At 32.9% G+C, this 23,987-nt stretch overlaps 1 protein-coding gene across 1 annotated transcript in view; it reads left to right on the forward strand.

The window, feature by feature from the left end:
- The window catches only part of LOC129228457 (putative phosphoenolpyruvate synthase), a 333,414-nt gene that overhangs the window by 244,452 nt on the left and 64,975 nt on the right, over positions 1-23,987 (forward strand). The window contains exons 2-5 of the mRNA XM_054863141.1: positions 3,340-3,524; positions 5,006-5,262; positions 21,777-21,836; positions 21,970-22,080. Of these exons, the coding sequence (XP_054719116.1) occupies positions 3,340-3,524; positions 5,006-5,262; positions 21,777-21,836; positions 21,970-22,080 (613 nt within the window). The remainder of the gene's footprint in view (positions 1-3,339; positions 3,525-5,005; positions 5,263-21,776; positions 21,837-21,969; positions 22,081-23,987) is intronic.

A 23,987-nucleotide genomic window follows, 5' to 3' on the forward strand; every position in this document is an offset into this window, starting at 1 on the left:
TATTTCGCCAAAAATGCCCAGTTTTTGAAGTGCGATACCTCCTAAACTATTGGTCGCACAGAACCCCACTTGGGCTTAAATTGTTTACAATTTAATGTGCTTTAAAATAGGTACTCTCATTTAGCACCAAAAGTTGGATAGTTTAGGAGTTATAAAGGAAAAACTAAAAAAATCCGAAAATTTCGCAGTTTTTCGCGAATTATGCAACGAGCACAGGTTTTTGAAAACTGTAAACTTAGATTTACACTACCCTAACTTACCCAAAAAACATATTAAAAAATCAGAACCACATCGTGTTTTGCGATTTTAGCCCCCCCCCCCTATTTTCTTTTTTTTGTATAATATGACTGGACTAAGTGGCTATCATCAATCTTGCAAAGCGAACGAATAAAAGAGCTGACGGATTGGTTTACATTTTAATGCAATTACATAAACGAGATTCATAAACTTGCAAACAAAATATCTAAGTTTAAATTAACAACCAATTTATTGAGATACAGTAATACAAAATGTATCCTAAGATCTTAAACGAGAACCTAAAGATAATGGGATACATTGGTGCCACTACCGGCTTCAATTTCTTCCTGTGTCCACTCTATCTCACTCTTTCGTTCAGAATGTGAGAAAAAAGAAAAGATATAAGTTTCACTCTTATCGTGTTTGTTTATGACACAATTTGTTTTTCTTTCTGTCAATACTTATCTAATAGCGACTTTCTTGCTTTGTTGAAACTAACTTAAATGTCCCAGGGTATTATAAAATTGACTTAATTAAAAATAATTTCTCTTATCAATTAAAATAATGTATGCTATGAAATTGTAAAATTTAATTCCGCTCAAATATAGGCGACTCACCGGGCAAATGCCCGGTGGTTCACCGACCCTGTCCGCTTCTCTTCAGATGCAATTTCAACGCCAAAAGGAACTGGCGTTGAATTTTTAAGTTTCAAAATTACTTGCTCTGGCTTGATTTTTTTAGTGAGGTTCAGGTTTGAAATTTTAACATGATCATTAAAAAGAATAAACTGAAAAAAAAAATGAATAGGGAGGAGAGGGGGGCATCTAAAACGATGGACGATAACTTTTTTAAGAGTTAAGACGAGTGCTATACTAACTCTAATGAGCTCAAGTTTCCAAAAATACTTGAATTTATTAACAGCCAATTGTACTTAAAACGCCTAAAATTTCAGCTTCCAGTGTAATAAAATTTTCTGTTAACTTAGTCTAAACTTGGTAATTTGGCACAAAAAGCTGATCCGCCATACTGGATAACATTTTTCGGAGATCCTAGATCCTCAGGATTTGGATTTAGGAAGCTGAAAATTTGCATAGGTTAGTTTCAAAGGCATCTCTATACCTTTGTGAAGATTCATCTAAATCGAAGATGGTCGAGCGGGGACCCCTGGGTCACCTGACATAGAATGACCTTTATATTTGCTAGTAGTAAAAGTAAGTGAAAAGGCAGAAAAAGGTCAAAATTTTTTTTTCTTTTCCCGAACGTTGTTCTGAAGTTATATTTCAATTTAGTATTTCATCCCCCCCCCCAGGCTGAAAACAACACAATTTGGATACCAATCTTTATTTCATCAATTATATCGCTTTCGGATTCCAAAAATTTTCTTTGCAATGATATTTTGTGTCATATTTTTTCTAATTAATATATTGTAATTACAGTAGAACCTCGATTAACCGAGGCTTCTGTTAACCGAGCCGATAATGAAGTCTATCTTTCAAAAAATAATGTAAATTTAAGAAAACGATGAATTTTCAATTTGAAAATGAAAGTATTTTCTAGAAATGTGAGTGTGTTTTATTGCAACTTTCAATATTTAACTTGGAATTGCTAAAAAAATTCAATTGACTTTTTAAAATTTACTACAAGTTATTTTCCATTTTTGTTTCTTTAACTATAAAACATTACTTTTTATCTCTCCGTCTTTTATAAATATTCTATCGTATTTTTAATTTATACTATTTACGATCCTGATAATTTTTTACATAAAGTTTCTATTAACCGAGAATTCCGACATCCGAGGCTCTTGCGGTCCCAAACAGCTCGGATAATTGAGGTTCTGCTGTACTTATAAAAATCTCAAACTAACTTATGCAGCTGAGTAACAGAATACAGCGAGTTATGTTTTTTAGGAGAGAGTAAATAAATAATAAAAAATTATATTAATTTGAATTTTTGGCATCTTGAATTCAAATTATGTGTTTCGCAATCACGAGTGTGTGTATGTAGGCGTGTGTGTTTGTGTGTAGGGGGTATGTGTATGTGTGTAGGCATGTGTGTATGAATGTGTGTGGGGAGGGTGTATGTGTATGTGTGTGTAGGCATATGTGTTTGTCTGTGTGCAGGCATGAATGTGTGGGTAGTTGTGTGTATGTGTAGGTGTCTGTATGTATGCGTGTGTGTATGTGTTTGTGTGTGTGTAGGTGTATGTGTGTGTGTTTGTGTGTGTGGGGGATGTGTATATGTGTGTAGGCATATCTGTGTCTGTGTGCAGCATGAATGTGTGGGTAGTTGTGTGTGTGTATGTTTTTGTGTGTGTGTATGTGTAGGTGTCTGTATGTATGCATTTGTGTATGTGTGTGTAGGTGTATGTGTGCGTGTGTGTTGGACATGGACGCAACCTAGAGACGGTTTTCGCTATAGGAGCAGCATCGTGAGGACTCGGTCGACAGTGATGCTGCGGAGGGTGGCGGTGAGAAAATAAAATGATAGAACATCAAAACAGTCAAATGAGAACAATAAGCAATCGTGATTGCCCAAAAAAAAAAAGATTATTTTTTGACAATTAAAACAAATTTCGCACAGGGCCGCTAAAACTCTAAGCATGCCCCTGCTGCTGATGATGATAATTGATGATACAAGCACAACGAACTGGTGTTTTCCGAGTAATTTCGCCTCCAATCTTTCATTTCTTTTATAGTTAGGTTGCTTTATTGAAGTATGTGGATTTCTGTGTGTTGGTGACTTTTGACAGAAAACTTATTTTTTCTGGAAGTCAAAAAAAAAAAAAAAAAATCTTTTTAATCACAGCAAAAATTTATCAGATAAATCACCTTCTCTAGATTTTGCTTACTTTAAGCTATTTTACAAAGTTTTTCGAGTAACTGGTATACTGTACATATTTTCTTTAAAACATGCCACTGTTACGTATTCATTAGTTGACATTTGACTCTGGATTTGCGTAAACAACTCTTCATGTCTTCAAGTTCAAATTAAGAAAAGATTGTTAGAACTTAACAACGGTTTTACTACCAGAATTGTGTTTTGTCTTTTGTCATTGCATTTACGGATTTTATTGCTCAGTTTCAGAAACTTTCGTCCTTACAGGTTTCCTGAAGAGTTACAAATGGCTGCTATCATATCTTATCATCAGATTTCAAAGATGGACAAAGAAGAAACGCTTTGATCTCTACAACCTGGAAGCAGATCACGATCCAGTTAAAGTTGGATTTATATATCCTGATGAAGAATGGCAACTGGAGTCCCCTCATCCCGAATCTCATCTCATTCAAGTATTTTTTTTTAAATTGTTTTGTTGAATATTCTTGAAAATTGTGACTAAACCAGTCAAGGGAATTCGCTAATTTATTTTTTTTCTCTATCGTTAGTGTTTTCGTCTTACCATTCAACAAATTCCTAAGGGTCTGAAACTAAAATGGTAGATTACTTTCTACTTTTTGCTTAAATCTTAATTTAGACTCTTCCCTCTTCCTTAGGGTTACCATAATTGTGAGATTTTAAACCTAATTTTAGACATTGTTTCGAGGAAATTTCCCGTATTTTGATTTTGCTATCATTTTGTTACGATAAAAGAGAAAGGTATTCTTTGTGACACGTCACAATAGTTATTTTGATTCATTAAAAGACAAAACACTGGGTTAAATTTTAAAATAGGTGTCTAAAAACAGACAACTCTTTCAACGCCTCATTTGTTGTGTAAAGCAATTGAAGAAAGATGGTTAGTTGAAAGTTGATCCAAAAGTTTTTAAATTGTGTTGGTAACTTTAACTGATGCAAAGAAATTTTAATGGTTTAAATGTTTTATACGAGGTCGTAACCTGACATTTTTTCAGATAAGTTCGACAATTGGCGCGAGGGTGGATTTATATGCTTGCTTGGTTACCAAACAATTTCTACGTAATTTCGTTAAAATTGTTTAATCTAAATTTTGGTATGAGTTGTCGTTGCTTTAAAACTATATCAAACACCCTATTTGTGCACGTGAATAAGGGATGGAATGATATAGTTATGTTAGTGTATTTTACAATCAATCAAGAAATCTCCTTATCACAAGATTCGCCAGATATCAATTTATGGATCACAATTTTATTTGTTTTTAGTAGATCTTTTGATGAAAAGAATTATTGTCTATTTTTTCGTAAACCAAGAGAGGTATTGTGACTCTCTACAGTTGAGGCAAGACTAGAGATATAAAGTTTCTTGACATTTTGAAGTGGTGAAAAAAAAACGATTTTTTTCCGGGGGGTTTTCTGGAAAATTGGGGAAAAATTTTTTTTTTATGACTAAAATAGGATTTTTTAATATCTCTGTTTTTCTTGGAACATATAAAGGGTTAAGCATTAAAAAACATTACATTCAGACATCTTTTTTTCTTTTTCGGACTATTTTGATCTCTTGGCAAGACTAACTTAGCAATGGCTGTGATCAGGCGTTCTGTAGCCTTTACAATGCTGCCAAGTTAGCTTCGCCTCAACTACTAGCGATGGCTTTTTATAATGTCACTAGGGCCTTATTGATCTATTGTATTCTCTAAGTTGAAAATGAAGGGAAACAAAGAGTTTCTAAAAAGAAAGTAAAATGTTTTTATTTTGCTGCTTTTATAAGCTGTGTTTTTAATTGAGATGTCTCGAAAATGTTACTGACTTCTGATTATATTATCCGATCTGTTAGATTAAAAAATGTTTCTTTCAAGTATGAGCGCAAGGTTCTGAAAATTTTTTCTACAAATTTTCACTTTTTTTTTTCTCTCCAGGGCGCAGACGAGGTGTTCTTCTACGGCGTCAATTCCCAATCTGAATGTCTGGTTGCCCGGATAGCCCGTTCCACGCACCACGAGGCAGGCGCCTGGATATATCTGAAGTTGAAGAACGGGAAGATCTATCGACTGAGGGACACCAGCGGGTATCAGCAGTCGAGCAGTGACAAGAAGACCTTTTCTTGTGGCGGACTTCAGATGCATTATATCATGCCTATGAGGTTATGGAGGATTTTCTTCAACGGTTTGCTCAGGTTGGAGAAGCAATTATTTATTGCTTTTTTTTTCTTTAGAGGCAAATTACTTCATTCCCTCAACCTTTTTATGTGGTTGATGAGCTCAGGTGGTTTCAAATGGAACCACCGAAAATACTGCAAAGAAAAACGGTTTTCACTTGCAAAATGAAACCCAAATCCCCGGGTAGGGTAGATTGAGGAAAATGGAAACAGAACTTCAATGTTTCAACTTTAGATCCTCTTCTTTTGAATGAATTTGGAGATAAAATTTTGTGCACTGTGGAAAATACTACAAACAAACGACCTTATGACTTTTTACTTTCTTCTATATCTAATATATAGAAGAAAGTATTGGATTCGTGCAAATTTTCGAATTTTGAATTTTGACGGATTCGAACGTTTTGAAGTGTGCTAAGTCCATTTCGACTATTTTTGGAAAATGTCTGTCTTTCTGTGTGTGTGTGTATGGGATTTTGGCGCGAATTCCTCCAAGGGGGGGGGGGGGTGAAGCAATGGGACATTTTTTGAGTTACGCGTGCTTGCTATTCCTCAGGAAGTAACTGGCGGAATCAAACAAAATTTGGTCCATATGTTGCCACTAACAGGAAAAGGTGCTGATTCAATTTTGGTGTCAATAACTCAAACGGGGGTTGAGCTATAGAACGTTTTTTGTCGTCCATTGTGACTGCTGTATCTCAAGAAATAATGAACGGAATGAAAGAAAAATTTATCGGCAAGTAGCCCTTAGTGGGTATAAGAGCTGATTTTATTTTGGTGTCAACAGCTAAAAAGGGGGTAGCGCAATCACCCGTTCTTTTTTTCCATTGTGAGTGCCCTATCTCAAGAAGTAATGCTACGTTCTGGTTGAAATTTGGAATAAATGTGAATCCATATGTAAACAGGCTTTGGTTCAATTATGACGTCAATCGCTCCAAGAGGTGTTGATTTTTGAGCAATCACGATTGCTAATTGTTTTCATTTGACTGTCCATGACATTGTGGTTCCTTTTTCAACACCACCGTCCTCTGCAGGCGCGGCTCCGGCGGGACTCCTCTGGTCCTGAGCACTGTCCCCCGGTAGCCGCTGCTCCTGGTCGGTGGCGTCCATGTCCTAGACACACGAACGTTCACACACACTCACACACGCGCCTTTACACACACGCCAATGTGCGTACATGTCTACGCACACGCACTCGTGATTGCGAAAAACAGAACTTGAATTCAAAATTTCAAAATTCAAATTAATTTTAAAAATTTGAAAGGTTCCCCCCCCACTTTAATGTAATGTTTTGCCTTGTTAAATGGATTGTTTTTTTTTTTTTTTTTTTTTGCGAATAAAAATAGCTTTATTAATGCAACAATAAGAAAGATAAATCGTAATAGATTGTCGTCTGCGTATTTCTCGTGATTTTAATTGTATGGAAATGACCGGAAATATTATCTCAATGATTTAAAATATTTAACTGTTGTCATCTTATGTTTGTTAACAAATAAAATATTTGTAATTAATTCAATCAAGGCTTTTAAAATAACTTTCAGTTTTCGCTCTTTGCTTTGCTTTTGCAAAAAATTCAGACATTGGGATGGTCGTCAAGTTTTTGCATGTGTAATTTTGTTTTTGTTGGGAATATTGCTTCCTTGTCAAGCATGGGGAGGGATCAGAAAAAAAAAAGAAAAAAAAGAAAAATATAGAAGAGAGTTTCGTAATGGCCACAACATACTAGTTTATTAATGAAATAATGTTTCATTTACCCTAGCGTGTTTCCTATTATCTCAGTGACTATATTTGGGGCAAACCTAAAATGACACCATGACAGTGTCGTAATGCTGTGATTAGGATCAGCATAGCCTTCACAATGCTGCCAGGTTAGGTTTCCACCTACTATAGAATGTAAATTAAAACTACACCTTCTTTTCAGATGATGTTGATGTAGGTAGATAATCGCAATGTACACAATCAGTTTAGAAACTTAGAAAGTTTCGCACCAACAATACCGAACCTGTGACTCATAGATTGCGTGCGACCCGCTTATTCTTCCAAACATAATTTAAAACCATATAAAGAGAAAAATCACACAAAAATAAAATTAGGCACTAAGAGTATGTAAAATACACCCAAAAGTGTAATTTCTGTCCAAATATAATATTTCAAATAAATAGGAAAAATGACAAACTCAGCTTTATTTTTCCATTTACCCCAGAGTACAGTATATAAGGGGTAAATCTAACGCATAAACTGTACATAAAAAATCGCACAAAAGGTCAGACCCCTAACAAAATGTTTCAGGTACACCTTTTACATGACAAATACAACTGAATTCAGTTACTTTGCATTTACAGACCTGCTGGATAGGAAAGAGTAAGATCACTAAACTTTAAAAAATAATGCTAAGAGAGCTTGTTTATATTTACCTCATATTTCAATTTACCTTAATTGCCCCAACTGGCTTTTAAAAGGTTTTCAGTATTCGTTCGCCGAGTTTTAAACAGCTCCTTATATTGACCACATAGCTTGATGAAAAAACTGCATTCACTTAACAAGTTAGACATAAATATTATTGATACTCAGCTTTTACGCCAATGACCACACAGTGCAAGTCCAAACGGTAATCCAAGTTTGAACCATATTTTCAATGACATGTCTCTTTTCAGTGATCGGTCAGTGATGTACTCTTTCAGCCTTTTTATTAGACAGTATCTAGCACACATTTTCATGTATTTGTATATTTTGGAATGAGGTAGCTAAAATTCAGTGAACTGGAAAATAGCAAAAAGTAGTTAAAAAAAAACGGAAAACAATTATCTAATAAAATGATGATCCTCGGGAGATAATAAGAAACCGATGTTCATCGGGAAACGTACGAGTAAATGTAAGAATGTTATTGTTCCTTGTGGTGTAAAAGTTCTCATCTTTAAGTTGCAGTATTTTTTTATGAGACAACCTTTTTTTCCGGAGGATATTCTTGTCCCAGAGACTTCCCAGAGTCTCGTCTTTAGTTGTCTATGAAGCATGTTGATTTATGAAATAATGGTTTTGTGATTATTTTTTTATTTGTATCAAGAATTGCCTCAGCGACTCTCCAGAGTAATCGTTCGTCCCTAAATATCTCCAAAAGTCCAAAACATAGTGGTTTATGAAATACAGGAGAACCTTTCAATTAGGGACACTTAAGGGACTGGACATTTTGCCCCTCAAATAGGGGTGTCCTATCTTTGGAGGTATTTGAGTTGATATACGCAGTATATTAACTCTGTATAATTTTGCTAAAACACATAAACTACAGTGAACTCCCGATTATCGGCGGTCCAATTATCCGGGGGTCTTTTCACATTTAAAATTTTTTATTTTAAACGTATAATGTGTTATTGTTCGCTTTTAGATTTTATATACATTTTTTATACTAAATGTCAGTAGATGCAATGTTGCAATGCTTTTAGTTATAATTCAGATACATGTGGTAGTGTTATTAATGTTTGTTAGCTATTATATATGTTACCGTTAAAGTATATAATGCAGTTATTTTATAGAATACCTTGTTATTCCATGAAATAACTGATCGTGTCCGTTAAAGTGTGTAATATGTTATTAATTTGACCAGTGGTTGGAAGTAGCGCGCTACAAGTAGCGACGCTACTGTAGTAGCTACAATTTTTAGTAGTTTGTAGTGTAGTGCACTACTTTTTAAAAAAAGTAGTGTAGCGAGTAGTTCGATACAAAAAATAAGTAGTTTGTAGCGGTTTCAGGAAACTACTTTTAAATAAACTTCCGAAAAAAAAAAGAATCAAGGTTCAAACGAATTTGACTGGTGCAAGTTTTAAACAAGTGCATCAGCGGATACAATGAGAAATAAAGCTCATAAAAATACGAGCTAACCTCAGATATATCGCTTTGACGCCATACATTATATCTACTTGACTCCATTAGTTTGTTTGTCATCGTATTTTTCATACTTCGTCAATATTTATATTGAATAGAGCTTGACTTAAAAAGAAAGTATATGAATTAGAGATAACCGCCAATTTTGTAACTCCTTTGTTTTTCTGGCTGCCGAGGATGTCCCGTGGATGAACATTTTAGATTTCAAAGAGATTATTGTTCCAAGACTGTAAAAGCACTTATTTTCGCGAAAATTAAGGTACAGTAAATCCTGTAAAGTTGACCACCTGTCTATGTTGACCGCTTTTGTCAGGAACGGAATTAGTCCTATCTATATAATAAAGGAAAACCTCTGTAACTTGACCACCTGTCTATCTTGACCACTAATGAACACCAAATTTGGTTTGGAGTATTGTAAAAAACCCTTTGTAAGTTGACCGCTTGGTTTATTTTTTTAAACTTTCTTCAGCAAATTATTTTATTTTATTATTTATTTATTATTATTATTATTTCTTTCCTTTTTTTGATAGCTTTCCAAAAATGTTTTTAATGCTTTGATGACAGACTAGCATTTTACTAACTAAACAGCAGCATAAAGCTTATGCTGCTCTTTATTCTTCAAACTTGTTTTTCATTTGCTGTTCTATTTGAGATAGCTTTTTGTACTCTGTTCAATGAAAATAAGTTTCAGTAGAAAAGTTCAAAGACTTTTCTTTCAGTTGCAATATGTTGTGGCTACAAAGGAATTGTGCTAAAAAGAGCAGGGTCGGATCTATACATTTTAGCCCCCCCCCCTGCAACAAAATATGTAGGGCTTCTCCCTAATGGCAAGCAGTGTCTATTTGTAAAGTGAATAAGTCTTAATGCTAGTTTTTTTTCTATTTTTTCTTCAATTTCTAGGAACATTATCCCCTTTAAGGACGCGGACCCCTCGCACTGCGGGTACGCAGATCTGAGCCTGCTAATGAGTAAAGTTACATGTTTCGCATTTATGAACTGGGAGAGTCGCGCTTATTGCTCTTTGTGCTATAAGTTAAAAACGAAAGTTAGTTGAACTTGAGATTAATAAAAAGTATAAAATATTATATTAAATTAATTGAAAATGGAGAAAGCCAGAGAAAATTAGCCGGCACATATGGAATTTCTAAAACAAGTGTCTAATATAGTTAAAAACAAAGAAAAAATAACAAAACTTTTTGAATAGTATTTTTAATTATTGCTTCACTTTCAATAATGTTATACAATGAAAGTGAGTTGAACAGAAAGAATAAGAGTGAATTACTCAAAAACTCATGGTGCAAGAAATGACAAAAAAAAAAAAAAAAAAATCATTACCGCCCTTTATAAGTTGACCACCAAAGTACTGCACCGCGAGTGGTCAACTTACACAGGTTTCACTGTATCGGTGATTTAGCGAGTTGAACATTTTTTGAATTTTATATGAACAGATCGAAAGTTGAAAAACAAAAGTATTTCACGAGGATTAAATTTTCGTGATTACAACGGGCACGGAAAAATCGTGAAAATTAAAGTTTCGTAAAAATAGTGCTTCTACTGTGTTCACCAAACAAAGAAGCTGTAAAGGTTATAGAAGATGTTACTAAACTGACCTGACCGGCTTTCAATAAATACGAGCATTAGAGTGTTATATGGATGACTCAGTTGCCAAATCGATTACCTCTAATTTTTGAAAAAATTCTCATTTCTGCTTTAATAGTGCTTAATCAATGCTTAGAATGGGAATTTATATTAAAGTTTTGGTTCAGTGCATTTCTGATCCTGCGATGGCAGAAAATGCAACACGAGGGCCCATTCACTCCTATGGATAACACTATTTCATCACTTTTCTCGTCTTTCTGTTTTATGGAGTCACATCCTCTGTATTTTTATTTTAAAGTCAAAACAATTGTAAAAAATGTTTCATGTAATTTGTACAACGGCAACCAGTGCTGGCTTTCTTCTGAGAGTAAAAACAGCCCTGTGTACTAAACCAAATGATATATATATATATATATATATATATATATATATATATATATATATATATATATATATATATATATATATATATATATATATATATATATTTTTTTTTTTTTTTTTTTTTTTTTTTTTTTTTTTCGAAGTTCGAAACTTCACGTTGATAAAATGTTGGAATTATAGCCCCCACATGTACCACAAACATATTTATCCAAATTAAAAAAAAAAAAAAAAACTTTTAAGTATCATACAGTTGGCCTAAAATTTATAATTTTCTTTACCTTCTTTTTTTGATACAAATTTTAAAAAAGCAAGGTAAATTTAACGAAATTATCAAGCTAAAAAATATGAGCAGTAAAGTAGATTATTAGCGTTAAATAGAAATTTTTGCTCTCCTGCAATATTTGAATCTCCAACATAATACTCAAAAGATATGCATTTTTTCAAGGTTAAGTTAAATTTTTAAATTTAAATTTCTTTTTTTTTTTAAATATTATTATTCATTTACAAATCCGTGTGTGTGTGTTGATCTGAAAATGTGTTCGCTAATAATTTTTGAATTTGATATTTTGTTTCAATTAATATGTAAAAGATAAATAGAAAAAAAAAATCAGTTTTTTGAAGAAAATTATAAATTTTAGGCCAAGTGTGGGATATCTAAATGTTTTTTTTAATTTGAATAATTGATTTTATGGTACATGTGAAGTGTGGGATATAGGAGCAACGTCTTATCAACAAAAATTTCGAGTTACTAAAAAAAGATTTTTTTTTTTCCGATTTGTCCTGGCATACTCGTACCTACAAGTGCTGACTTAACCTTTCAAACGCCGGTCGGCACAGGTTGCCGTTGTTCAAATTACATGAAACTTTTTTTTACAGTTGTTTTAACATAAGAAGAAAAATATAAGAGGATATGCCACTAGAAAAATCGACTTTCATTTTTTGTGGGCACCCTAGTCTGTATGCTTTTTATTTACTTATTTTTTGGAAAGTAGCGAAGTAGCGACTGCATTTCAAAAGTAGTTTGTAGCTGCTACATTTGAAAAAAAGTAGTTGTAGTTGTAGTTACCTTTCATTTGTAACGAAGTAGTTGTAGTTGTAGTTCGCTACAAAATAAATGTAGTTTTCCAACCACTGAATTTGACACTTTAACTAGTTATTCTATGAAATAATTAGGTATTGTATAAATTAACTAATGAGAGACAGTTAAAGTGTAAAATGAACAATTAATCTAAAATGAAATTACTAGGTATTCTATAAATAAACTAATGATAGACAATTAAAATGAAAAAGTAGCAATTTATCTAATTTATGCTGCGTATAAATGGTATTTATGGATACGTACAATAAAATGGTTTGTTACAACAGGGATTGCTAAAATGACATTTGGAAATACAAAGAACATTATTTTTAAAGAAAAGCATTTTTTGTTGACACACTGGGTTTTACACGAACATTTGGGGGGTAACACAGCGGGGGAAAGTAAATTTATTTTTTGTGCAAGATATATCTTATACAGTGGTTCCCAAAAGTCTTCGTACACCTACGACTTTCAACGAAAAAGGCCCCAATCCATTAGTTAGAATTAATATTTCGGAATAGGTATTTAATTATAAAATCTATGATCAATTTTTAACAAAACTACATGAAAAGTTTTTAAAAAATATTAAAGCTTAATTTTTTTTAAAATCAAAAACCAAAAAGTGCCGGAAATTTTATCTTACAAAAGTCTTCGTACATTTTATAAAATGTCTATATATTATTGAATAATCTAACTTCTGATTAAGTTATTAATTAGTAGAATATCTTACAGTATTCATAACACCTTTTAAACGTCTGGGAATAGATTTCATTTTTTTTCTTTCTTTTTTTTTGCGTAATTTCTGAGTAAGTGTTAACCACACTTCGAGTCTTACTGTTTCTAGCTCTATTTTCGTTTTAAAGCCCTATTTTCGTAATCTAGCCTCCAGATATCTCCAAATACGTTACATTAAGTTAAAATCTGGAGATTGAGGGGGTATTTTCTAAACTTTAGGACAATTTTGGAGGTACTAAACGCAAACGATGAAAACCGTGTGCTTCTTATCGTTACCTTGATAAAAAACCAAGTTGTTTCCATGAACCAAATTTTTGGCTAAGAGTTCAAAATTGGTTTTTAAAATATTTAAAGGAACAGCATGATTCATTATTTCATCAAAAAATTACAAATTACCAAGTCCTGATGCTGATATGCACCCTCACACTAGAACACCTCCACGGTCCTGATTAACTGATCCAAATAAGTTCTTAAGATTAAGTTCCTAATTTTTTCTGCTGCTTAAAGTTGTACAACAATTTAACCAAAAATCTTAAATTAATTTTTATCTGTAAGTAAGAAATGATTCTAAAACTTTTTTAGCTTATTTATCATTAATTTTGCGATAAAAAGCGTAAGCTTTCTGTTTTTCGCACGATCAAGAAAATTTCTTCGGGAAGAGGTCCCATTTAATCCAGCTAATCAGAGTACTTGGCGAACAATTTTAGGTGAAAATTAAATGTAAAGTGTTTCATATAACTCTGCAGAAATTTTTACAGCGCTCAAATGTGTATTTTTCATAAGTTTTTTAACTTTAAATCTCCGATCACGTTTTGTCAACTTTGCCGGTTGACCTTTTCTTACCTTAAAGTAAGACAAAACAACGTTAGAAGAAGCACAAATTTATAAATTACAGCAGACACGTGTTTCGGCGTTACAGGGAACGCCTTTTTCAATGCAAAAAATAATAAGCTCATGGATGAAAAGACATCCGACAAAAGCCAAGAGCAGATAAGCATGCAGCTTAAAAGATAAAAACAGCGGATTAGCCAAACACCAATGACAAAGTTATAAACCGATCAGGAACCAATAGGAATGCAAGCAAAGGCCAAGAGCTTTATCTTAGGTACGAACCCAGAAAGAAAGAATTCAATTGGACAAAGATTAAGCCGAAGCTTAAACAAAAATAAAAGAAATTGTCAGTAACCGTGAACCGCAAGAAAGGAAAAACTGAATGGAAAACCATGAAATAAAATAAACAGAAACAAAAAATATTCGAAAAAAGGAAAAATAAAGATAAATAGAAGAAAATTGGGGGGGGGGGGGTGAGTGTCAATCAAGACAAAAAGGTAAAAATAAACAAAGGAAGATCGATAAAAATGAATGAGGAAAAAAGGGGGGGGGGGAATGGGGAAAGGACAGTATTAAAGATATGGGAGCCAAATGTTAGAAAAATATGGAACTGCACTAAGATCGTTAACTAAGTTAGAACTGTTCCTCAAATAATGAAAGGATTCCCAAAAGTCAAGATCTGATGAATTGGGGCATTTTTGGATAATCTGATAAGAGTTAAAATCAAAAGAGTGATTCAGAATCCCAACAGTGTTGAGCAATACTAGACTTATTTAATTGTTGTTTTTTCAATAATTTTGATGCTCTTTCAAGCAGAATTTTTAAAGCAGGCCGAGTCTGTCCAATTTAGGCAAGTTTACAACTACAATTAATTCTATAAATTCCACAACAATTAAGAGGGTGAATAGGATCTTTAAGAGAAGAGAATGAAAGTTTATTAATTGGAGAGAACACCACCTGGAATTGGAAACGTTTTAGAATCTTAGCAACCTGATAGCTTACAGATGGAAAGAATGGCAAAACAACCAAATTCTTTCTGATGAAGGTTCGGTAAAGAACATTAGTTTGGGATTTATTTGAAAGTTTTTTATAAATGGAATCAATCAAAGTTGGCGGATAGTCTCTATCAGTTGCCACAACTTTAAGATAATTAAGTTCCACTTTGAGAAGTTCCAACGAAGAACGAATATTAATTGCGCGATAAACTAAAGAATTGAAAGCAGAATATTTTTGATTTGGAGGATGAGACGATAGTCTATGAGGAGGTAAAGATACATCAAAAGGTTTGCGATAAACAGTAGTTTCAAAACAAATTTCAGTACGAGAAACAAGTACATCAAGAAATGAAATGCAATTATTCCGTTCTTTCTCACAAGAAAACTGAATATGAGGATCAATGGAGTTTAAAATAGATAAAACCTCATCACTCTCAAACTGATTGTGGTTCATTAAAACAAAACAATCATCAACATACCGAACATAAAATTGAAACTGCAGTTTTTGGAACAGCTTAACCTCAAAATAATGCATGTAAATATCAATAACAATGGGGCTAAGTGGGTTTCCCATAGTCAGACCAGCTAACATAATATAAAATTTCCCATTAAAAACAAAAGAACATTGCTTAAGACAAGTACGGGTAAGGAAAATTAAATCCTCAATTTCCGTATTGGTGAAATGAAATTCAGAAAGTCTTCCACGAAGGCATAACAATGAACCCTCGACGGGAACGTTCGTAAATAAAGAGTTAACATCAAAAGAAGCCATAAAAGAATTATTTGGAACGAAACTGTGAATTTTTTTAACAATCTCAACAGAATTTTTAATAGTAAATAAATTGTGACTCCTAAGGGGAGAAAACACAGAGACTAAATATTTTGCAAGTTTGTACGAAACCCTACCAATATTGGAAACAATCGGCCTGAAAGGAATACCAGCTTTATGCACCTTAGGTAAAGCATAAAATCTAGCACAATTAGCAATAGATGGATCAACAGAGCGTTTAACATTTGAAGGAATAGACTTAACAGCAGATGAAATAGTTTTTAACTCTTTATCACTAGGATCTTTAGAAATTTCAGCATATGGCCCAGAAGAAATCAAATCATTAGTTTTATTAACATAAGATGATTTGTCAAGAACAACAATTTGGCTACCCTTGTCAGCTTTGGTAACAACCAGATCAGAATTCGAAACTAAGTCTTTAACAGAACGGCTAACAGTATTAGCAAATGCAGGTTTAGAAATTTTCGAGTTAAAGTCAATATTAGAAGCTATAAGATGCAGAATCGAATCTTTTTGAGAGGAAGTTAAGGCACAAATTTAAAAGCTTTCTCAACAGGAGCAATAAGCTTTGAAAAAGAAGGATTAACACTCACAGCAAAATTATCATTACATTTTAGAGCCTCAATTTGAGAATTACTTAATGGAACGCTAGAAAGATTAACAACAACATTCTTATTAACAACAGGTAAATTATCAAGAGGAACGACATGAGAAGATTTACAAAGCATAGTTAATTTCTTTTTCAAAATAATTTGATGTTTATCAGAGGAACGAAGGGTTCTAGACCAAGAATTTCTGTCAATAATGTTAAAGTTGGGAATGGAATTTGAAACCGAAAGATGTAAATCATAAAGTTCACGTTCAATAAACGATAAATGTTTCCTAGTTTCCTGGATCGAAGCTCTGAGTAAAGCCAATTTCGACCGAAAGATTACTTTGTCAATTTTGACAGAACGTGGTAAATTACATTTCAAAGAAATAAACTTCGGAATAATTTGATGATTGTTTTGTTCTAATGAACCAGAATCAGTTTGAGAGTGATGAGGTTTTATCTATTTTAAACTCCATTGATCCTCATATTCAGTTTTCTTGTGAGAAAGAACGGAATAATTGCATTTCATTTCTTGATGTACTTGTTTCTCGTACTGAAATTGGTTTTGAAACTACTGTTTATCGCAAACCTTTTGCTGTTTCTTTACCTCCTCATAGACTATCGTCTCATCCTCTAAATCAAAAATATTCTGCTTTCAATTCTTTTTGTTTATCGCGCAATTAATATTTGTTCTTCGTCGGAACTTCTCAAAGTGGAACTTAATTATTTTAAAGCTGTGGCAATTGATAGAGACTATCCGCCAACTTTGATTGATTCCATTTATAAAAAACTTTCAAATAAATCCCAAACTAATGTTCTTAACCTAACCTTCATCAGAAAGAATTTGGTTGTTTTGCCATTCTTTCCATCTGTAAGCTATCAGGTTGCTAAGATTCTAAAACGTTTCCAATTCCAGGTGATGTTCTCTCCTATTAATAAACTTTCATTCTCTTCTCTTAAAGATCCTATTCACCCTCTTAATTGTTGTTGAATTTATAGAATTAATTGTAGTTGTAAACTTGCCTATATTGGACAGACTCGGCGTGCTTTAAAAATTCGCTTGAAAGAGCATCAAAATTATGTGAAAAAACAACAATTAAATAAGTCTAGTATTGCTCAACACTGTTGGGATTCGAATCACTCTTTTGATTTTAACTTTTATCAGATTATCCAAAAATGCCTCAATTCATCAGATCTTGACTTTTGGGAATCCTTTCATATTTTGAGGAACAGTTCTAACTTATTTAACGATCTTAGTGCAGTTCCATATTTTTCTAACATTTGGCTCCCATATCTTTAATACTGTCCTTTCCCCATCCCCCCCTTTTTTCCCCATTCATTTTTATCGATCTTCCTTTGTTTATTTTTACCTTTTTGTCTTGATTGACACTCACTCCCCCCCCCCCAATTTTCTTCTATTTATCTTTATTTTTCCTTTTTTCGAATATTTTTTGTTTCTGTTCATTTTATTTCATGGTTTTCCATTCAGTTTTTACTTTCTTGCGGTTCACGGTTACTGACAATTTCTTTTATTTTTGTTTAAGCTTCGGCTTAATCTTTGTCCAGTTGAATTCTTTCTTTCTGGGTTCGTACCTAAGATAAAGCTCTTGGCCTTTGCTTGCATTCCTATTGGTTCCTGATCGGTTTATAACTTTGTCATTGGTGTTTGACTAATCCGCTGTTTTTATCTTTTAAGCTGCATGCTTATCTGCTCTTGGCTTTTGTCGGATGTCTTTTCATCCATAAGCTCATTATTTTTTGCATTGAAAAAGGCGTTCCCTGTAACGCCGAAACACGTGTCTGCTGTAATTTACAAATTTGTGCTTCTTCTAACGTTGTTTTGTCTTACTTTACTGTTCAGCACAAAGGTATTTATTTATCTTTTCTTACTTTGTTTTCGGTCCGATTCCTTTCTTTAAAGCATTTTATCAAGCACTTTACTATACAAACAAATAAATTAACTAATTTAGAGACATTTCTGCCGTGTGCAAGTAAAGGGCAGTAACTGCAAATTCTTCATTTTTCGTGTTTTTGCATTTTTGTCATCTATTGTACGTTATCTTTATTGTACAAGCTCGTTTATTTGGTTTCCGCTGAAAAAAAGTCGCGAAAAAGACGTCTAATTCCAAAATTTCCCCATCGTTAGTATTGAATGCAAAACGCGTTTCTTCAAATATCTCGAAAACTCATTTCTGCAGATACTGCCGTTTACCTGCACACGGTAGATTTCAAACCAATTTACCCATACTGTGGGAAAAAAATTGAAATTTTGAGTGGTGTTTGCGGTTTTTTTTACAAATACCAGGTATTTTACAGTAATAAGCACAATATTACGGAAAAAATAAACAAAAAATTAAAACCAAATGACTTATAAAGGTCAACACAATGCAAAACTATTAATAAACCGGCATATGATAATTTTAATCATGAATTTATTCGAAAGTATTTGAGTGTACGATGACTTTTGTGGCGTGTTATTTCTCTGTCTCTTCGTTTTCTGACCCATTTCAAAAAGAAGATCCGTCAATATTTGGAAAAACCAATGGGTTGTACACTGTAAAAAAAATCCGGGAACGTTTCTGAGTATATCGTGCAGCTGTGGTTCATGAAAGTTTCAAAAACGTTTCTGAGTATTTCGGAATCCTCTTTCTGTAATGTCTAGAAACGTGTCTGAGTATTTCGGAATCCTCTTTCTGTAATTTTCAGAAAGGTTTCTGAGTATTTCGGAATCCTCTTTCTGTAATGTCCAGAAACGTTTCTGAGTATTTCGGAATCCTCTTTCCGTAATTTCCAGAAAAGTTTCTGAGTATTCTGTGCAGCTGTGGTTCATGAAAGTTTCGAAAACGTTTCCGAGTATTTCGGAATTCTCCAAACAATTTTCAAAAACGCTTCCGAGAATTTCGGAATCCTTTTTCCGTGATTTTTTCTAAAATATAATTTTTTATTATAGTATTGCATACCATATCAGTTCTTTCATATCTAAGAGCAATAATACAAGCAATTTTAGAATCATTCGTGGAATTTTTTTTTTTGAATTTCTAATGACAAATAGCATGGTTAACAGCATAACATATGCACAGTTATAAATTTTTGAAAAATTATGAAATAATCTAGTAGTTTCCTTCCTAATCACAAAATCGTCGGGGAATTGGAGTGGGGGAACCTTCTGAAAAGTGGGGATTGTTTGTTAAACAATCTTAAACTTCAGTGTTTCTCTCAATATTTTCAAGACAAAACTATCAACATATTGTATTTTTAATGCAGATCTTGTATCAAACTTGATAGCTTTTATCTTCGGATAAAATTTGACAGGACTTACCTACCCTTCGCGTTCCGGAATTCGTTCACCTCAAGTCAATTTCTCTGACGAACAAAGTGTACCGAAAAGTACCAACAGAGAAATTGATGAATTTAAATATGACACCAAGTCCCCCTGCTGGAACCATTCGGGTTGATTCTTCTGTTCTTTCCTTTTTCCATCTCATCACAAATATAAATACTTATTCAAAATAGGTTACTGATTTTATTTTTACAGTGTGCGCAAAATGCATTATATATTTTATTTATTAAAACATTGAACTCTATTACATGATTATTCCATTTCATATATACGAGAATCCCCCCCCCACCATAAGAGTGATGGTGCACCCATAAAATGCTATGAAGCGCCCCCCCCCCCTTGAAAAAGCAACATCATATACATTTTAAATCAAAGTATCATATAAATTATAAGTCAAATACTTTGACATGGTGTAAAAATACAAAATTATTTTATTAAGTCTTTTTTTTTTTTTTTTTGCTTTTGGTAAAATTGAGGCTCGTAAAACGAAAAAAATGAAGACACTTTTAAATACATATATGTATCTATTTGTTAAAGAAATTAATACACATTTAACTAATTTAAAGCGTTTCGCTAATGCAAATATTTAAAGAGATATCGTCATTTAGATAATACTGAAGCACTATGTTCCTAATTACAAGAGATAGTTTTTTTTTTTACTTCATACAATCCAGCTACACTGTTTACAAGAGAATGAAAACATGCAACCTTAAAGACGAACTATCAAACCTGACAATTTGCATATTATACCATTTAATTCATAATGCTTGATACATAAATGTTCAGCCAAATATTAACTGAGATTGACACATAAAAACAAAGTACACACTAGCACTTATTTAAAGTTTTTTATAATCTTCAATTCATAAATTTTACAGAATAAAACTAGACACACTTGCACTTTAAATATGTGTTCTATGTAATGTAAAATATTTTCAAATTGCAATAGTTCACAACGAAAAAATGATACTGAAGAAAATAGTTTTTTTTAACGAGATTTATATGAACTAAATCTCTTTAAAGTAATAGAGTTGCAAAGCGACTTACCCTGGTCTTTTGCAGGCTTTGGTCACCAAAAAGGTAATTTTTATGACAGAATAAAATTCTGCCAACAAAAATTACCCATTTGGTAGAAAGAAGAAAAGTATCCAAGAAAAAAGTAAATTATCTACACAAGTTATGCGACGCAAATGAATTTACATGGCGTCCTCTCGGCAGTTATTTGGTTTTTAATTTCAGTTTGTATTCCTTCCGCGAGCATGCGTCGAGAATTTGCACTTCGTACTTAAAAAATAAGTGACATAGCTTCAAATTCAATCTCATGACGATACATAAGCAAGAAAATATAAGACTTTAAAATTATCTTCAGTGAATTCATGCGAGGAACAAAACTTCTACTAATCCCCTTGATGAGTGTTACTTCGCATACATGAGTCAGCACTTGTTTTCATTGCGTGCTTTCGAAAGTTTCAGTTTTGATTTTGCTGCTGGACTATAAAATTGCCGTGTGAGCTGCGCATGCGTCGACTCTTACTTTCTTGCTAAACGGGAAAGGTTTTTGATTATAGGAGAAAACTGCGGAGGGCGTACGAATTTGTGTATTACGGAAAACTTTTTTGTATATTCAGAGAGTTTTCCGAGATTTTTTACAGTGTATTTAGAATGACATAGGAATGATGTGAAAAAAATATAGGACTTCATATTCGAATTCAGTTTCGAATTATTTTGGTTTTACTAAAAAATTTCAAAGTGTACGAACACTTTTGGGAGCCACTGTAGATCGTTTTACACTTTAACGGACTGCAGATCGTTATTCTATGAAATAACTAGTTAAACCATGAAATACAAGAGTGTTTTACACTTTAACGGACACCATCAGTTATTCCATGAAATAACTAGATATTCTTTAAAATAACGGATTTCATACTTTAACGGTAACATTCACACCAAGTATCGTTTTTTTTTTACCTATTATTCTGATTATCCGCGGTTACAGTGCCGCCCTATTCCACGGATAATCGGGAGTCTGCAGTATTAACGATTGAGATTAAATACTGAAAACGCTTGATGTATTATGCAAAAGAATCAAAATTTCTTAAATTTCAAATTTTGTTCTTTTGGTAATAAAAAAATAATCAAAAATTTGACGATGCAAAGTTTTGTGACATACAGGAATTATTTTGAAGCAATTTGTTACTTGAGTTTGTCTGATGTCATGCAATTTACTACGAAATACAATAATAAAATAATTGATCTGTGATTATTTTTTACCTGTAGCAAGAATTTTACGTTCTCTTTTCTTTCTTCTAAAGGGAAACATCAGATGATGATCCGAATTTGAACCGAATGGTACATGTGAAATTTGCCTTTTTGTAAGTACAGTTATGTTTTTACCTCTCCTTGTCAAGTACATCAATCATCCCAGTAAAACTAAGTCAAAAAGGTGTATCAAGTACGCCAAGGGCTTTGATAAAACTCAATATAATTTTATCTTCTTACTTTCAGATGGAGAGCGTCCTCAGATGCCTTCGATTTTCAGCATGACATCGATGCAGGCTTGCTTGCTGAAGGACTGTCCAATGAGAACTGGAAAGATCCTCTTCCACCTTTGGAAAAGTAAATAATTAAGCAATCTATACGACTGATGCTCAGCTTTAAACAAAGTTTCTCAGAAAAAAATATAGCATTCCTGGAATCACCAGTGAAACTACAATTATGGAAAAAATATCTTTTTAGAAGTCTTTATAAAAGTTAAAAAAAAAATAATAATAATAATAATTAACAAAACTAGAGCTTTTATAATACTAAGAGAAAGTAATTTGTTTCTCCCTTTCATGCGCGTATCTCAACTTTACTACAATACTAGCTGCGCTGCACGGTCTACCTCAAAAATAAAAGTTATGTCAAGTGAAACTCATATTCAACAAACAGGCTTCAGTTAGAGATAAAAAAATACTGGAAAATTTCCCGTCAAAATAATCATTCTTAGAGAAAGAAAGCGGCAAACCAAAAATTCCACAACACAAATAAACGCAACTTTCCTTATTGTCCTCTGTACAAAAAAAAAAAGGAAGAAGATAAATCACCAAATAACACTGAAAAGGAGAAATTTTACCTCAAAACAAAAACAATTTTAACGAATAAATACCTTTGCGCTGAAAATTAAAATAATCAATTATCCAACGTTTTGCAGCACAAAAACTGCAAATTACTGCAGACACGTGTTTCGGTGTTATAAGGAACACCTTTCTCAATGCAAAGAAGTGTGAGCTTCTGGATGAAAAGTCATCCGAGAAAAGCAACACGGCGGAACAGGAAACAGTATAAATACCAAAAAAATATAAATTTAACAAAACAAAAAAGACAAAACGATACCTGGAGACGAAATTCATTATAAAATTCCATCAGTAAAAAACTGTTTAGTAATAAATTTCCAAGAAACCCATTAACAAGGCAAATTGTTCAAAAATGAAACCACAATGAATAAATTAGCAATAAATTTAACCGACGGGAAAAATTATGTGTGGATGCAATGTACCAAATGGAGAAATGCGGAAAAAAACAGAGTGAAGGATAAATAAATTAGAATTAGATGATCACAAACCGAAATAAGAAATCAAAAAATGAAAAAATAAAAGCAAGAAATGCACAGACGTTTGCACAAAAATAATAGAAAAACTAAACAAATTTTAAAAAGGGAGTTCACACACAAGAAAAATACGGAATTGCAGTAAGATCGTTAACTAAATTAAACCGGTTCCTCAGGATGTGGAAAAATTCCCAAAAATCAAAATCCAACGAATTGGGCATTTTTGGATAATTTGATTCGAATCCCAACAGTGTTGAACAATACTTGATTTATTCAGCTGTTGTTTTTTCACATAGCTTTGATGTTCTTTTAAACGGAATTTCAAAGAACGGTGGGTCAGTCCGATGTATCCGAGTCCGCAATTGCAAACAATTTTATGAATCCCACAACAATTGAGAGGGTGAATAGCATCTTTAAGAGAAGAAAACGAAAGTTTATTAATGAGAGAAAACACCACTTGGAATTGAAATCAGGCCCGATCCTAGGGTGTAGGCCGCCCGTGTGCAAAGACCTAATGTGCCGCCCCTCAAGAGTAATTTGCATATTTTGACTAATCTTTGAGACGTCCATGTAAATATTTCTTCAAATTTCTATATCAAGTTCTAATTTAAAAAAGAAAAAAAAAACCAAGATTGACGAACTTATAAAAAGGAAGAAAAGTTTTATAGTAAGAAACTTCTTAGGCACGTTTTATATATTTGAAGAAAGTAATACATACCAAATTTTACTTGTCGTAAAAACGCATTTTATAGTCTGTCTTCGGTGACATCAGAGAAAGGACGCAGGAGGGGAAATCAGGGGAGGGGGGATTGCTCCCAGAAAATTATCGAAATTGGAGTACGAAAAATAGTTTTAGTAATCTTTGGTTGTGTTTGGTTGCAAGGAGAAAAGAGTCGGGTATATTCAAGGTGCATGGAGAAATTTTCGAAATTGA

This window comes from Uloborus diversus, chromosome 1 (assembly GCF_026930045.1).
Source record: "Uloborus diversus isolate 005 chromosome 1, Udiv.v.3.1, whole genome shotgun sequence".
In the NCBI taxonomy this organism is placed as follows: Eukaryota; Metazoa; Arthropoda; class Arachnida; order Araneae; family Uloboridae; genus Uloborus; species Uloborus diversus.